We start from the raw sequence: 18,041 nt of genomic DNA, 5'->3' as shown, positions 1-18,041 counted from the left end.
GAGAAATATCTGTCTTTTCCTTTCCCACAATTTCTGGTCAACAACTGGATGATCATGAACATCAAGGGTATTATCAGCAATGAAATCATCTCCATACACACACCGATAGATTCTCAGACAAAACTGCATCCTTCCAGTCACCCAATAATACTTGTTGATGCAGCCATTTTAAATGTCAGTTCATCCAAGTCGACAAACAATCGACAACAGATTTTTAAAGTTAATTCTCAGAGAAAAAAAAGACTCACAATCCCACTACTTATTTGCTGGAAGCTCCTGCAAACCAAACAGTCACATTTCCAATCTCACTTTATTGCCAACTGTAATATTTTTGCAGGACAAACTAATGACAGCGCACCACATGGAAACGCAAACACTCAACAAATTGGTCTATTTTGGAAACAGCTGAAATTAAATATGAAAAATACAAATGGTCAAAAAAGTTGTTATAGTAGTTGGTGGGGGAGGGCAATCTGCCTGTAGGTGCTTATGAAGTCTGCAGAAAGGAAGGTCTTCAAATCCACTGGGAGCAGCGTCTGTCTCACCTGTCTCTGGGAGACTGCCCCCCAGCAGTCACACTGTCTCCTGATGTCTGGTGATTTGGACACCGACTGGAAAATTCTTTTCAACCTCTGACAAAAGATCTTATTTGGCCTTTCACAAAGTGCCCAGCCACTCCGTGGTTTTGCCATATTTCCATTCCGCCTTTTGAAAAAATAACTTGAGGGTGGACTGGAGCCAGTATGCAGGCTGTGGAAATTTACATGCCTTTCTGCCTTTCTCAAGTAGTCACATATTACCACAAATAAAATAACCAGTAGACCAGCTAATAGTTTCTTTTGAGTTGTTGCAGTAAAGAGATGCTTTTTTTGCTTGAAGTAAAAAGAATTCTGATTCACAGGAGATGGATTTGCAGTAACGGGAATTTGCTTTTTTAATCTTGTTTCCACTTTCTGCTTTTAAAGATCAGGACTTACGTCAAGTATTCATGAGGCTGAATTTGCACAAGAAACCTTTCATAGGGGTTTGTCCTCAGAGTTCTCAACATGGACTCTGAAAGCTCATGGTTTCAGGTAAACCAAGGGCAAGGAAACCTCTGATTTCCTCGTTCTACCCTCCCTCAGCTGAGAACAACACTTGGAGGAAGCACTGAGTGCGGCAACGGTGCAAAATATACTCCAAGTGGAGCTTTCAGTGTCCACCACAAAGACTGGCTCGGCAGCAGCATGACTAAGTGAGCTCGTCAGGTTCCAAAGGGTATAACTGCTAAACTCGGTTTACCCCAGGTAGTGAAGGACACAACAAGAAGGAAAAATATACTAGAACTCATCCTCACCAATCTGCCGGCCGAAGACGATCTGTCCATGAGAGTATCAGTAAGAGTAACCACTGCATAGTCCTTGCAGAGACAAGTCCCACCTTCACATTGAGAATAACCTGAATCATGCTGTGTGGCACTATCACTGTGCTAAATAGGACAGACTTCGAACAGATCCAGCAACTCAAGACTGGGCATCCATGAGGAGCTATGGGCCATTAGCAGCCACAGAATTATACTCCAGCACATTCTGCAATCTCACAACTCAGTGTTCCCCCACTTAACTATTATTATCAAGCCAGGAAACACCCCTGATTTAATGGGAAGTGCAGGAGGGCATGCCAGAAGCAGCACCATACCTAAAAATAATGCTTTAACCTTGTGAAGCTACCAAACAGGGCTACTTGCAAGCCAAAAAACAGAAGCAGCATGTCATTGACAGAGCTAAACATTCCAACAATTAAGGGGTCAGATCTAAGCTCTGCAATCCCGCCACATCCAGTTGTGGATGGTGGTGGACGATTAAACATGTCACTGGAGATGTCTCCACAAATATACATATCGTCAATGATGGAAAAGCCCAACACATCAGTGAAAAAGATAACGCTGCAGCATTTGCAGCAATCTTCAGCCAAAGGCAAATGGATGATCTATCTCATCCTCCTCCAGTGATCTCCAGCATCACAGATGACAGTCTTCAGCCAATTTGATTCACTGCACATGCTATCAAGAAATGACTGGAGGTCCTGGATACTGCAAAGGCTATAGGTCCTGACAACATTCTGGCAATAGTACTGAAGACTTATGCTCCAAACCTGTCAGGTTCCAAGAGATCGATAGTGATAGGGGACTCTCTAGTCAGAGGACAGAAAGGCATTCCTGCGGCTAGCAGTGATAAATCAGAATGCTGTGTTGCCTCCCTGGTGCCAGGATCAAGGATACCTTGGAGAGAGTGCAGAGTATTCTTAGAGGGGAATGAGTGCACATTGGAACAAATGACATAGTATGGGAAAAGGATGAGGTTCTGAAGGAAGAATATAGAAACTTAGGCAGGAATTTTAAAAAGAGGTCCTTGAGGATAGTAATGTCTGGATTGCTCCCAGTGCTACAAGCTAGTGAAGGTAGGAATAGGAGGATAGAGCGATGAATGCATGGCTGAGCAGCTGGTGCAGGGGAGAAGGATTCACATTCTTGGATCATTGGAATCTCTTCTGGGAGAGAAGTGATCTGTATAAGAAGAATGGATTGCACCTGAATTGGAAAGGGACTAATATACTGGCAGAGAGATTTGCTAGCGCTGCCCAGGAGGATTTAAACTGGTAATGTGAGGGTGTGGGACCCAGGGAAATAGTGAGGAAAGAGATCAGTCTGAGACTGGTACAGTTGGGAAAAGGAGCAAGTCAAACAGTCAGGGCAGGCAGGAACAAAGCAGAGAACGAGGAAGGACTGATAAATTAAACTGCATTTATTTCAATGCAAGAGGCCTAACAGGGAAGGCAGATTAACTCAGGGCATGATTAGGAACATGAGACTTGGGATATCATAGCAATTACAGAGGCGTGGGCTTCGGGATGAACAGGACTGGCAGCTTACTGTTCCAGGATACAAATACTATCGGAAGGATAGAAAGGGGGGCAAGAGAACAGGGGGAAGTGGCATTTTTGATAAGGGATAGCATTACAGCTGTACTTAGGGAGGATACTCCTGGGAAAACATCCAGGGAAGTTATTTGGGTGGAACTGTGAAATAATAAAGGGATGATCACCTTATTAGGATTGTATGGCAAATCCCTGCAGTAGTCAGCAGAGAAACAAATTTGTAAGGAGATCCCAGTTATCTGTAAGAATCATAGGGTAGGGAATTTTAACTTTCCAAATATTGACTGGGACTGCCATAGTGTTAAGGGTTTAGATGGAGAGGAATTTGTAAGTGAGTACAAGAAAATTTTCTGATTCAGTATGTGGATGTACCAACTAGAGAAGGTGCAAAACTTGACCTCCTTTTGAGAAATAAGGTGGGGCAGGTGACTGAGGTATCAGTGGGGGAGAGCTTTGAGGCCAGCGCCATAATTCTATTAGTTTTAAAATAATGATGGGAAAGGTTAGACTGGACTTAAAAGTTAAAGTTCTAAATTGGAGAAAGGCCAATTTTGATAGTATTAGGCAAAAAATTTCAAAAGTCAATTGGGGGCAGATGCTTGCAGGTAAAGGGTCAGCTGGAAAATGGGAAGTGTTCAAAAATGAGATAACGAGAGTCCACAGGTGGTTTATTCCTGTTTGGGTGACAGGCAAGGCTAGTAGATGTAGGGAATGCTGGATGATGAGAGAAATTGAGGTTTTGGTCAAGAAAAAGAGGAAGCATATGTCAGGACAGACAGCAGAGATTGAGTGAATCCTTAGAAGAGTATAAAGGCAGTAGGAGTACACTTAAGAGGGAAATCAGGACGGCAAAGGGGACATGAGATAGCTTTAGCAAATAGGGTTCATAAGAATCCAAAGGGATTTTATAAATACATTAAGGACAAAAGGGTAATTAAGGAGAAAATAGGGCCCCTGAAAGATCAGCAAGGCAGCCTATGTGTAGAGCCACATAGGAGATGGGGGAGATACTAAACAAGTATTTTGCATCAGTGTTTACTGCAGAGAAGGACATGGTAGATATAGAATGTAGGGAAATAGATGGTGACACCTTGAAGCATGTCCATATTACAGAGGAGGAGATGTTGGATGTCTTAAAAGGTAGATAAATCCCCAGGACCTGATCAAGTGTACTCTAAAAACCAGTGGAAAGCAAGGGAAGTGATTGCTGGGCCTGTTGCTGAGATATTTATATCATCGATAGTCACAGATGAGGTGCCAGAAGACTGGAGATTGCCTATTGTGGTGTCAGTATTTAAGAAAATGGTAAGCAAAAGTCAGAGAACAAGAGATCACCGTGCCTGACATCGGTGATTGTTGGAGGAAATCTTGAGGGACAGGATTTACATGTATTTGGAAAGGCAAGGACTGATAAGGGAAAGTCAACATGGTTTTCTGCGTGGGAAATCATGTCTCACTAACTTGATTGAGTTTTTTTAAACAAGTAAAAAAGGGAATTGATGAGGGCAGAGCTGTGGACATGATCTATCTGGATTTCAGTAGGGCGTTCAACAAAGTTTCCCATGGAACATTGGTTAGCAAGGTTAGATCACATCGATTACAGGGAAAATTAGCCATTTGGATATTGAACTGGCTTGATGTTAGAAGACAGAGAGGAGATTTGCCTTTCAGACTGGAGGCCTGTCACCAGTGGTGTGCCACAGGATTGGCGCTGGGTCCACTGCCTTTCTTCATTTATATAAATGATTTGGATGTGAACATTTGCGGTATGGTTTACGAGTTTGCAGATGACACCAAAATTGGAGGTGTAGTGGACAGCAATGAAGCTCATCTCAGAGTACAATGGGATTTTGATCAGATGGGCCAAAGGGCTGAGGAGTGACAAATGGAGTTTAATTTAGATAAATGTGAGGTGTTGCATTTTGGAAAGACAAAACAGAGTAGGACTTATACACATAATGGTAAGGTCCTGGGGAGTGTTGCTGACCAAGAAGGCCTTGAAGTGAAAGTCCTGAGGAATGTTACTGAACACAGAGATCTTTGAGTGAAGTTCATAGTTCCTTGAAAGTGGACTCACAGGTAGATAGCATAGGGAAGAAGGGATTTGGTATGTTTTCCTTTATTGGTCAGAGCATTAAGTATAAGAGTTGCGGCTGTACAGGACATTGGTTCGGCCACCTTTGGAATATTGTGTGCAATTCTGGTCTCCCTCCTATCGGAAGGATGTTGTGAAACTTGAGAAGGCTCAAAAAAGATTTACAAGGATGTTTGCCAGGATTGGAAGGTTTGAGCTATAGGGAGAGGCTGAATAGACTGGGGCTGTTTTTTCTGGAGCTTCAGAGGCTGAGGGGTGACCTTATAGAGGTTTATAAAATCATGAGGGGCATGGATGGGTAAATAGACAAGATCTTTTCCTGGAGTGGGGAGTCCAGAACTAGAGACAATAGGTTTAGGGTAAAATGAGAAAAAATTAAAAGGGACCCTAAGGGGCAATGTTTTTATGCAGGGGGTAGTGTATGTATGGAATGAGCTGCTAGAGGAAGTGGTGGAGGCTGGTACAATTACAACATTTAAAAGGCATCTGGATAGGTATATGAATAGGGAGGATTTAAAGGGATATGGGCCACGTGCTGGCAAATAGGACTAGATTAATTTAGGATATCTGGTCAGCATGGACGAGTTGGACAGAAGAGTCTGTTTCCATACTGTACATCTCTATGACTCTGTGACTCTATGTCCCCATCCAAGCCAAATTGTTTCAGTACAGTTGCAACACAAGCATCTACTCCACAATGTGGAAAATTGCCCAGGTGTGTGCTGTTCTTGGAAAGCAGGACAAATCCAATCCAGCCATTTACCGGCCTATCACACTACTCTTGAAAATAACAGTGCTATCATGCAATGCCTGCTAATAATAATTGGTTTGGGTTCCACCACTCAACTCCTGACCTTATTGCAGTCTTGGATCATACGTGGACGAAAGAACTGGATTCCAGAGGTGAGGTGAGAGTGACAACCATTGACATCAAGGCCAGATTTATCAGAACGTGGCATCAAGAAGCCCCAGCAAAACCTGAATCATTGGGTATTAAGGGCAAACTTTCTGCTGTTTGGAGTCATGCCTGGCACTTTGGAAGATGGTTGTGGTTGTTGAAGATTAGTTATTTCAGCTTCAGGACATTCCTGAAGGAGTTCCTTAGTGTAGTTTCCTGGGCTGAACCATCTTCAACTGCTTCATCAATGATCTTCCTTCCATCATAAGGTAAGAAGCAATGATGTTCACTGCTGATTGCACACTGCTGATTGCACAATGTTCAACGTCAATCGTGATTCCTCAGATAATGAAGCAATACATGTACAAATGCAACAAAATCTGGACATTACCCAGGCTTAAGTTGACAAGTGGCAAGTAACACTTGCACAATACAAATGTCAGGCAATGACCATCTCCTATAAAAGACCTCCATCATCCTGTGACATTCAATGGTGGTATCATCCCTTACTATCAATATTCTTGGGGGTTACCATTGACCAGAAACTCAACTGGACTCTCTACATCCAAACAATGGCTACAAGAGCAGGTCAAAGACTAGGAATATTGCAGTGAGTAACTCACCTCCTGACTCCCCAAAGTCTGTCCATCTTTGACAAGAACAAAACAGGACTAGGGCAGCAGATACATGGGAAGAACACTACTTGCAAGTTCCCCTCTGTGCCACTCACATTCCTGCCTTGGAAATATAAATCTTTCACCGTTGCGAGGTCAAAATCCTGGAAATCCCTTCCTAATGACATTGTGGGTCAACCTACAGCACACGGACTACAGGGTGGTTCAAAAAGGCAGCTCACCCACCTTTTCAAGGGCAATGGGAGACTGGTGAGAAAATCTGGCCAGCCAGCGATGTACCATGAGTAAATTAGAAAAAATTTGACAGTGAAGGTCCATCCACTGCCCATTTGTTCCATCGATCTGAATCAAGTTCTGAGGACTGGGATAGTTGCATGGATGGTATTGGTAGATACTGAGAACTGCAGACACTGGAGATCAGAGTGGATAAAGACTGGAGCTGGAGAAAGCACAGAAGGTCAAGCAGCATCAGAGGAGGAGGGGAGCCGACGATTCAGGTTGGATCCTTTCATTAGGACTAGGATTGGTATTTAAACTCTTAACTTTCGATGTCTAGCCTCATAAAACCCATTGCTTGGACATAGTGAAAGAGATGTCTCCCTTGAGAAATTCAAAGCAGAAGAGGCTTATTTTTGCATTTCAACCAAACCCTGAAAGCACGGACACTTCTTCCATTCCAAACTTGCCAAGAGGAGAATTACTTCACACGATATGATTTTTTATGCTCATCCATTTGAGTGGGTGTATTGTGCACCTGAAGGTTGACAGTCAGAAAAGACAAAAAAAACATAATTTTGTCACGTCCCACTTTCCAATCCTGCCTAAACTGAATATTATTAAGTTAACAAGACTGAAGAAATTTGACCCCCATGTGCTGAACATTCCCTGCAATGATGGGGAGATTGAGGAGATTTCTACCTTGGGGCATCTGTCTTCAGAAAAAGTTCTCTGACTGGAATAGGAGAGATCCAGGACAGTTTTGCGCCTGCAGATTGGAGGCAGCCAGGTGGGATCTAAAATGGAATAAATTGGAAATTGTTGGACTTCAGAATCTGAGTCTTGCCTGCCATGTTTAAGTGTCTGCAGAGTCTGAACAACTCCAGTCCATTATGTTTTTGGGTAAAACAAAAAAAAACAATGAAACACTCAGACAAAATCCCACGCACCCTTCATGGAAACTAGACCAACATGGTACTCCAGCAAAACAGGCAGACAATGGATTCCTGAACACACATACTTTCCTATTTAAGTAAGTATAGTTTGTGTTAGAATGGTGTCTATGTCTTAAAGTACTGTGTAAGTAATGTACCAGTCTATATTGGTGAAGATTTCACTGCTAATTCAGTTCATGTACTTCCTGATAACTAACATGAGTGGCATTGTCAGCAGTATAAGAACAATCTTCCATCCCACTTAATGTGACTGGTGGGGAGTAAATTTATGAAAGATAAGTAGGTATAATGTATCTGTTGCAATCATGCAAATGACTCAATACCCAAATTTCATCAGCTTTAGTCTGTTTGTTCTATTTGCTCTGCTTCATTAGTATTTGTACCAAAGAAGTCATGGCCTTAGAAATTTCAAAATTATTTACTTTAATGTAAGAAAATCTAATATTTGTGAAACAACAATGCAAATGAAACATTTCACTAACAATGGATACTTTAGTTTGTATCCAAAATTTGTCTAACTGAAATAAACTACTATTAATATCATCTTTGAGAGAATGTTTATCAATTTCCAAAATATCAACCAGAGAAAACATAAAACAGATTGAAATTCCTATTGGAAGGATGTTGTGAAACTTGAATAAGAAAAGGTTTACAAGAATGTTATGATTTGAGGATGCCGGTGTTGGACTGGGGTGTACAAAGTTAAAAATCACATAACACCAGATTATAGTCCAACAGGTTTAATTGGAAGCACTAGCTTTTTTGGTACGCCGCCCCTTCATCATTTGGTTGTGGAGTACACATTTGTAAGACATAGAATTTATAGCAAAAGTTTACATCACAATGTAAACTTTTGCAATAAATTCTGTGTCTTACAATTGTGTACTCCACAACCACCTGATGAAGGAGCAGCGTTCCAAAAGCTAGTGCTTCCAATTAAACCTGTTGGACTATAACCTGGTGTTGTGTGATTTTTAACTTTGTACAAGGATGTTGCCAGGGTTGGAGGATTTGAGCTACAGGGAGAGGCTGAATAGGCTGGAGCTGTTTTCCTTGGACTGTCAGAGGCTGAGGGGTGACTTTGTAGAGGTTTATAAAATCATGAGGGGTATGGATGGGGTAAATAGACAAAGTCTTTTCCCTGGGATTGGGGAGTCCAGAACTGGAGAGCATAGGTTTAGGTTGAGAGGGGAAAGATATAAAAGGGACTCAAGGAGCAAATTTTTCACACAGGGTGGTGCGTGTATGGAATGAGCTGCCAGAGGAAATGGTGTAGGCTGGTACAATTACAACACTTTATTTTTGAAATTAGATTAGATTGAAATAGATATACAGTATGGAAACAGGCCATTTGGCCCAGCAAGTCCGCACTGACCATTGAAACAGTAACCCACACAGACCCATTCCCCAACCCTGTATTTACCCTGACTAATGTACCTACCACTATGGGCAATGTAGTATGGCCAATTTACCTGCCTTGCACATCTTTGGATTGTGGGAGGAAACTGGAGCACTCGGAGGAAACCCATTCAGATACGGGGAGAATGTGCAAATCCCACATAGACAGTCATCCGAGGTGGGAATCAAACCCAGGTCCCTGGCGCTGTGAGGCAGCAGTGCTAACCACTGAGCCACTGTGCCGCCACTTAAAAGGCATCTGGAAGGGTATATGAATAGGAAGGTTTTGGAGGGATATGGGTCGGGTGCTGGCAAGTGGAACTAGATTAGGTTGGGGTATCTGGTCAGCATGGATGAGTTGGACCGAATGGGTCTGTTTCCATGCTGTACATCTCTGAGACTCTATTATTCTCTAACATGGGATTTCAGTAAGTTATTCCCCATGGTTACTTCATAATTTTTGTAAATTGACACTATATCAAAAACATGGTTCTTATGAATGAATGAAATATTTTCTGAAGAAATAGACAAAAAAAATGCTACTGAAGTGAAAACAAATGTGTAAAGACCTGGTAAAGCCTTGAAATAACAAAGTTACTAAAGTAATTAAGGAAAATCTGCTTACAAATGAAAAATCCTCAGCATTTTGGCAGAGAAGCCGAGGAAAGACTGCTTGCCTCTGGAATCTCTCTTCATCCTCAAAGATGTTTCCATACATAAATCCATTCATCATAGTTGAATGAGCGTGGATGTCAATGTAGAATTCCATGCTTGCTTTCTGTTAGAGAGGATAAAAGTCAACATAAAATGTAACTTGAAAATACATTAACTAGCTTCAAGGTTGAAATGTTTTACTTAAACAATTTAACTTTGCCTTCTCCTGAATAAGTAAAGGTCAAACCTTTAGGAGATTAATTCTAAAGTGAATAAAAGTATATTGTGCTAAGTGGCTGGCTGTGAAATTTGAAAGTGGCCTGGTGGACGAATTTTAAAGGAATTGCAACTTACAGTCATCTTAAATTTATAATTTTGTGGTTTGGTATAAAGTATGAAATGATGCAATAGATACTGTCTTGATGATTAATTCCCAGATGCATTGCTTGTACATCTGTTCTGGAGAGAAGTTACTGAAACTGTAATTACCTGCAAAATAATAGGACTCCAAATACATTGGATAATGTGCTCATTTTTATTCAATGAACCAGACAGGAATATTATTTTGCCATATTGGCATATATTATGAAAACATAAAGAAATTTTACATAAAGTACACACAAAAGATTCTCTTTTCGTAATACTTTCCTTTGATTTTTAAGTAGTTTTTTTTCATAACAGATTTTTCAATGTTCTTTCAATAGATATCTTGGAAAGTCATGCAGCTGCATTAAGGTTTTATCTGTATCCACAGCAATATTGAGCTTTCTACATGACTGAACTGAGCTCTGCAATGCAGGATTTCATATAATACCTTTTTAAATATGTTTGTTTTGAACTTTTGAGCAATAAATAATGAACTTTCTCTCTTCAGTGGTTTCTGTCACTACACATAAATAAAGTAAAATCCAAATTTTGAGAACCTGAAAATGTATCAGTATAAAACTTCTCTAGTTGGAAGCAATGGGAAGACTTAAATTTCTAATCAATAAGAACTGTACTGAAAATTGTAACTCAAAAAACAAGTGATAAATAATATACAGAAACATCACAACATTATCTATTCAGGATAACGCTTCTATTCCTAAGGTCATAAACACATAGTGGAGCACAAGCAACTCTGTTTTAAATTCTGTTCACAGCAGAAGCAATTTCCTAGTGTGCAAAGTGCTGTCAGCAGCTCTGATGTTTGTGTATGAAATATAGACAATATGACTGGCCCATCGGCAGCCATGTCAGGCTGATGGATGATGCCTGTAAAGAAGTAAAGCGGTTGCTGTTAGGGCCAGTCTATCAGAGGTTTGAAGGAGATTTAGCCTTAATAGAGGTAAAACTCTTATAATCAGCAAATTTCTTCAGATAATGGAAAAAGGACAAATCTGAAATATAAAGTACAATTTCCATTTCTGGTATAGTATGGCAGAGACAGCACAGGCAGACAGACATAAAATATAATGGGTATGTTCATAAGCTCAGTTAATTCATGGTATGTTCAGAATAACTTAAATTTGCACATATCAGAGCTTATTTATATTTCATATGCAACACAATTTCTTAAAAATATTTGAAGCTCTGACAGCAGACTTATATGTCAAACTGCAAGCATGTACACTGATGAATTAAAGAAAAAATAGCTTTAAGGGATTGTATTCATCTTTATGACAGACCCAATACATTCATTTCTGCTCAGAAATTAATTTTCTAATATTAGAAAAGGTCAAAATAAACTATGTAGAAGTCCCAGACATTTTTTCATCTTCAACAAATTATCTCAAATGTCTTTGTCAGATATAACTTGATAAGATTTGGATGATATGTGTTAGTGGGAATCAACTGATCAAAATGAATTCCTTTCAAGTTCAATAGATAGATTAGACACTGTTGAACAAGAAATGGCTCTATATTCTATTTCAGGGGAGTTCAATATACGTAAATATTTAATAGACTTATTAAAATGTTGATTTTGGCTGAATGATCATTAGAAACTGAACTTCCAGATAATATCGTCCCAAATTGGTACCATAATTTTAAATAACTCCAAAAATTTTTCACATTGTGCAGTTCAGATTCAACAGCCAAATTTCTATTTTTTGTAGAAAAATAGGATAAATCTATATTTGTTAGCTGTAAACAGTGAAATATGTATTTTTTGAAAAGGGAATAATTAACTTCAATTAAAAAAAGATAGTCACAATACTCCTGAAATAGTGATGTCATGTATTATTTATGAAGCAGCTAACAAGTGACTTCAATGATGTAAGTATCAGAATGTTCATTAATCCAACTGTGGAATAATTGTAGACAACAGATTGATGCTATCAGAATGCAATTTGGTTATGGCATCAATTTCAAATCTTTGTAAATCCTGCAATAGCGTTATAAGAATATTACTGACTGGGGAGAATTGCTCCTTAAGTATGCAAAGAAAGTAAGTATGCAAATATGTTATTGCACAGTGAATACTGTCAATGGAAGGATAGATGGAAGTACATAATTTCATAAACCTTAGGAGTACAAAGATATGTCATGAATAATGTGATAAATTAGAAGCCCAGAACATATTGAAAAGTCGTAGCCAAAGAAATTTAAGCAAAGCGTGTCAACAAAAATGTAAAAGAAAAAGACTAAAAGTGAAAATAAGAAGTTATGCAATATACATTTTATATATATAATTATGGGAGAGAAAATGTAAATAGAAAGAAATATTCATGTCTTAAATTAATACGTATCAGTTCTTACTGCTCACAGTAATAAAACCTGCAGGTGATTGACATTTAAGACAGATGATCATGTAAGATGTTCTAAAAGATGGAACAGATGGTAGATCAGAAAATCTAATCTATGGTCCTAGATATAAATGAGCTACTTCCAAGTCATTTCGGAGAAACAGTTTGAAAAGTTGTTGGAATTGTGGAGCTCAGAAGACAAAAGGGATCTTAGTGTAGAATGTGGTGCATTATTAGACCTATGAATTCTCCAAGAATCCTTCCATAAATGGTGGTCGAGTTCTGTGCAGAGGAAATGCAAAAAACAAACATTGCTAATTCACATTAAATTAATATGGCACAGATTATTGACTGAATGAATTGCACGGAGATACTTCTGACCTCAATTAACGTGATTCAGAACGATCAAATTCATGGTCTTTGCATTTGATACAGAGATCTGATCAAATTCATTCTGAATCACTGTGGTTATGGCATCATCATCATAAGGATTCCACTCTGGGTCAGATGTGACACACTTTCAGAATCCTTCCTCCAGATCAATTCATTTTCCACACCAAGAATTGAACTGGTCTTTTCATATATTCTGAATGACATGAACACTCTGTGCACTAATAGTATCCCGCGATTTGAAAATGAAACCAAATTTCAAAGGAGTAGCATGCATACTTCCATTCTAATTCCATGCACCTATTCCATGTGGTGTGAACATGATATTTGACTGATTGTTGAGACACATGTTTAGATATTGGACTACAGACTAGGTCCCCTTGACATAACTGTAATGCATCTGTTACTTATTCACAGGCACCTCTCGATCTAATTTGTTATATGGGACCTGAATATTCATTAGCTGTGTTCCTTACGTAGGCCACTGTGGTGCCAATTCCATCATCTATTTATCTATGAAGTCACTCCTTCTTCATCAATTCAGCATGCATTTAACCTCCTGCAGGAAACATGATGTTCAGCATGTATTTACATTTGAAAATTGCCATAGAATTTAATTTCCTTCCATCAATCATGCCATCATGCATCTTGTTGTGTCATGCTTATTATTTTTACTTGAAATGTTTTAGAACTTTCCACTCACACAGATTGGTGGTTGAGCATACCAAATTTCATGGGTGTGTTATCCATGTTGCTGACATCATTTAATGAGTATTAGTGTTTTGGTGACTGTCAGAAGATGAATCATTGAAATTGATAATTTAACACCAAGGCTTTTTTAAAGAAGTTTCTGAGCAATCTTGCAATACTAAATTATTTCCACCAACTAGCAGTTGGTTTGAAATATTTGTTGGACTCGGGGTTTGATTTGACACATTTAAGCATTTACAGCCCAACTAAGTTGTTGAAGTTTCAGTAGGGGATTACTTTGGGAATAGAGATCACAATTCCCTAAATTTTAGAATATTCCTGGACAAAGGCGATAGTGGTCCTAAAGGAAAAGTGTTAAATTGGGGGAAAGTCAACTATAGCAAAATTCAGCAGGAGCTGGGGAGTACAGTTTGGGAGCAGCTGTTTGAGGATAAATCCACATTGGTAGGTTTTTAAAGACAGGTTGATTAAAGTACAGGACAGACATGTTCCTGTGAAAATGAGGGATAGAAATGGCAAGGTTTGGGAACATTGGATGACAGGTGAAATTGTGAGACTAGCTAAAGGAACAAGGAAGTATACATAAGGTCTAAGTGACTGAAAACAGATGAAGCTTTGGAAGAATATCGGGAAAGTAGGACCAAAATGAAATGAGGAATTAAGAGGGCTTGGGGTGGTGGTTCATGAAATATCTTTAGCAAATAGTGTTAAGGAAAATCCCAAAGCCTTTGATTCGTATATAAGATGCAAGAGGGTAACTAGAAAAAAAGTTGGCCTGCTCAAGGACAAAGGAGGGAAGTTATGCGTGGAGTCAGAGAAAATGGGTGAGATTCTTAATGAGTACTTTGCATCTGTATTCACCGAGGAGAGGGAATGACGGATGTTGGGGTAAGGGATAGATGTTTGATTACTCTAGGTCAAGTTGGCATAAGGAGGGAAGAAGTGTTGGGTATTCTAAAAAGCATTAAAATGGATAAGTTCTCAGGTCCAGATGGGATCTATCCCAGGTAACTAAGGGAAGCGAGAGAGGAAATGTAGTTGTCATATCCTTGGACTTCAGTAAGACATTTGATAAGGTTCTCCATGGTAGGCTGATAGAGAAAGTTAAGTCGCATGGCATCCAGTGTACAAGCTAGATATATAATGAACTGGCTTGGCAGCAGGAAACAAAGAGTAGTAGTGGAAGGGAATTTCTCAAAATAGAGAATTGTGATCAGTGGTGTTCCACAGGGATCCATGTTGGGACCACTGACCTTTGTGACATACATAAATGATCTGGAGGAAGGTATAGGTGGTCTGATTAGCAAGTTTGCAGATGACACTAAGACTGGTGGAGTAGCAGACAGTGAAGGGAACTGTTGGAGAATATAGCAGAATATAGATAGATTGGAGAGTTGGGCAGAAAAATGGCAGATGGAGTTCAATCCAGGCAAATGCGAAGTGATGCATTTTGGAAGATTCAAGAGCGAACTATATGGTAAATGGAAACGTACTGGGGAAAACTGAAGTACACAGAGATCTGGGTGATCAGGTCCATTGTACCCTGAAAGTGGCAATGCAGGTTGATAGAGTGGTCAAGAAGACATATAGCATGCTGTCCTTCATCGGACAGGGCATTGAGTACAAGAGCTGGCAGGCCATGTTACAGGAATTGTGTAGGACTTTTATTCAGCCACATTTGGAATACTGCATACAGTTCTGGTTGCCACATTGGCAAAAGGATGTGGATGCTTTGGAGAAGGTGCAGAGGAGGTTCACTAGGATGTTGCCCAGTTTGGAGAGCACTAGCAATGAAGACAGGTTGTAAGAGTGGTAGTCAGGTTGTATTGGAGTATGCAGCACCTTTGTGATTTCCACTACTCTTGCAAAGTCATGTACCTGTTCTTCCTGCATCTCAATACTGAAAGAGTAGACTAATGAAGTTCCCTCTCCTGAAGCACAATGTCTCCTTGATATCCCTAATGCAGTAATGCATGATGTTGTTTAATCCAGATTGGATGGATGATGAGGCATGAAATCTTAACATGACAGCAATCTTAATGACCACTGGCAGTGCAGTTCTTATCCTGTTTTGTAGGCACAGGTCTAGATGGAAGAGGTAGCACATGATTACATAAGAGGGACTAGCAACAATCAGTCAGGTGATCAATAGCAAGCATTCAACTCAGGTCCCTTTAAACTCTGCTAAACCTCTTGAAAAATGCCAGCACAATTATCTTTTGACAATTTTAACGCAACTGTTTCAATCTTATACTCTAATCCCTGACAATAGAGGGCAATATGCTATTTGCCTTTCTAATTGCTTGCTGCTCCTGCATGCTAACATCTTGTGTTTCTTGAACAAGTACACCAAGCCTGCTTGAAATCAACATTTAAAACGTTCAAACCTTTTAAAAAATATTCTGCTTTTCTATTATTTTTAAAAAAGAGTACATGTTCCAAATGAAAAGCTAGAACTGTGAGTTGTAATAGAAGTACTTGTTCAGATTTCAAAGATCTGTGTTATTATCTTTACTTACCGATTGTATTTTTGACATTAGGATCTATCTACTCCTTATTAGCTACTATCTTAACATGATTACATTCTCTACAGTATAGAAACAGGCCCAAGAAGTCCACACCGACCCTCCGAAGAGTAACCCACACAGACCCATTACCCGACCATATATTTACTCCAGACTAATGTACCTAATGCTTTGGCAATTTAGCATGGCCAATTCACCTGACATGGACATCTTTGGATTGTGGGAGGAAACTGGAGCGCCCGGAGGAAACCCATGCAGACATGGGGAGAATGTGCAAACTCCACACAGACAGAGTCCCAAGGCTGGAATCAAACCCAGGTTGCTGGCGCTGTGAGGCAGCAGCGTGAACCACTGAGCCACCATGCCGCCCATATTCATAAGTTAATATCTCTTTGTAGCCCGTTAGTATCTTGCTCATGGCTGATATTGCCAAACAACTTTATATCACCAACAAACTTAGGTACATTACCCCCAGTCTCTTCAACTAAGCCAGGAATATAGATTGTAAATAGTTAACACAGCAACACTGTTCTGGCGGCACCCCATTAAATAATGCCTGCCAACTTGAAGAACTTCCCCATTTATCCCAACTTATGCATCCTGAACATAAGAATATATGAACATAAATAAGAGGAGTGATTCATTTGGCCCATCGGGTCTGCTCTGCCATTAAGTAAGATTGCAGCCAAACTGAATAAGCCTGAACTCCACTCTTCCACCTGCTTTGCATAACCCTTGATTCCTTTGTAGATCGAAAATCTGTCAGCATTGAATACATTTGATGATGCAGACTCCACTGCTTTTTATGATAGGTAGTTGCTTTGTTTGGGAGCTGGAGCTACATTATATTAAAAACATTCACTGAATTTTAAAAGGCTGTAAAATGTCAACAAGGGATACTAAATCAAAAACCAGGTGAAGGATAGTCCAGAGCCATGGAGATGGATGGAACTTAACAAGGCTCTGGTTTCAATTTCTGGATTAGTGGTGCTGGAAGAGCACAGCAGTTCAGGCAGCATCCAAGGAGCAGCGAAATCGACATTTCGGGCTAAAGCCCTTTTACCTCTGGTTTCAATTTACCAACTTGTAAGTGGGAGAAGTGAGTTGCAATTTGAAACTAGAACAGTAACTGAAGCAAAATGAAATCAGACACCATAAGTGCTGTCAGTAGGTTCCAGAAAGTTAGAAAGCCATTGATAATTCAGCATAGTGGAAAGTGGGGATGAAGAAAGCCACAGGAAGTATTTGTTTGATGTAGCTAAGAAATATTGGAGCTCAGAAAAACCCAATGGGTCGCTTAGTGAAGCTAAATAACATGCCTGAGAGTTGGTGCTGAGGAGCAGTCTCAAGAATTGAGAGGAATTCAGTTTCAAAGCATTTGTTCAACTATGAGAGAACAATGTAGCAAATTAATTGTACAACCAAAACAGTTTCAAAGTACAGAAAGATAACACTAAGGCATATTAGATACATGCAACACTACACAACATAATGCAATTCATATATATTCAGTATATCCTGGTTAGTCATCCTTTTATCATGCAAGAAAGAAAGTATCAATTAACCAAAGGTCAAAGACACTTGCTGCTCAAATGTTTCCTGTGGGTCTTTTGGTCATAATTGAGATCAGCAGTGACCTTCACAGACAGTACTACCTTAATATTGATGGTTAATTGTGCCTGCAGAGAATATATTCATTCAACCACACATTCATTCTGGTGAGTATGAGCTCTCCCATGCACTTCTTTTCCAGCATGGTCATGTAGCTCACTCTGCTGTGGTAGAGTTGTTGCCTTCAGAGCACTTAGATGTGAGTCAGGCATATCCCACAACCTCTGTGACTCCTGATTATGATTTTCTCTTCTTACTGTGACTGTTATATGAAAATCAGTAGATGTCACAAACTTTGACTAAACAAAGG

At 39.7% G+C, this 18,041-nt stretch overlaps 1 protein-coding gene across 1 annotated transcript in view; it reads right to left on the bottom strand.

Annotated features, from left to right (window-relative positions):
* The window catches only part of agbl4 (AGBL carboxypeptidase 4), an 862,393-nt gene that overhangs the window by 119,573 nt on the left and 724,779 nt on the right, over window positions 1-18,041 (bottom strand). Inside the window, exon 10 of the mRNA XM_043699224.1 lies at window positions 9,740-9,892. Within this exon, the coding sequence (XP_043555159.1) occupies window positions 9,740-9,892 (153 nt within the window). The remainder of the gene's footprint in view (window positions 1-9,739; window positions 9,893-18,041) is intronic.

This window comes from Chiloscyllium plagiosum, chromosome 11 (assembly GCF_004010195.1).
Source record: "Chiloscyllium plagiosum isolate BGI_BamShark_2017 chromosome 11, ASM401019v2, whole genome shotgun sequence".
NCBI classification, from domain to species: Eukaryota; Metazoa; Chordata; class Chondrichthyes; order Orectolobiformes; family Hemiscylliidae; genus Chiloscyllium; species Chiloscyllium plagiosum.
This window is presented reverse-complemented; position numbering and strand designations above follow the sequence as displayed.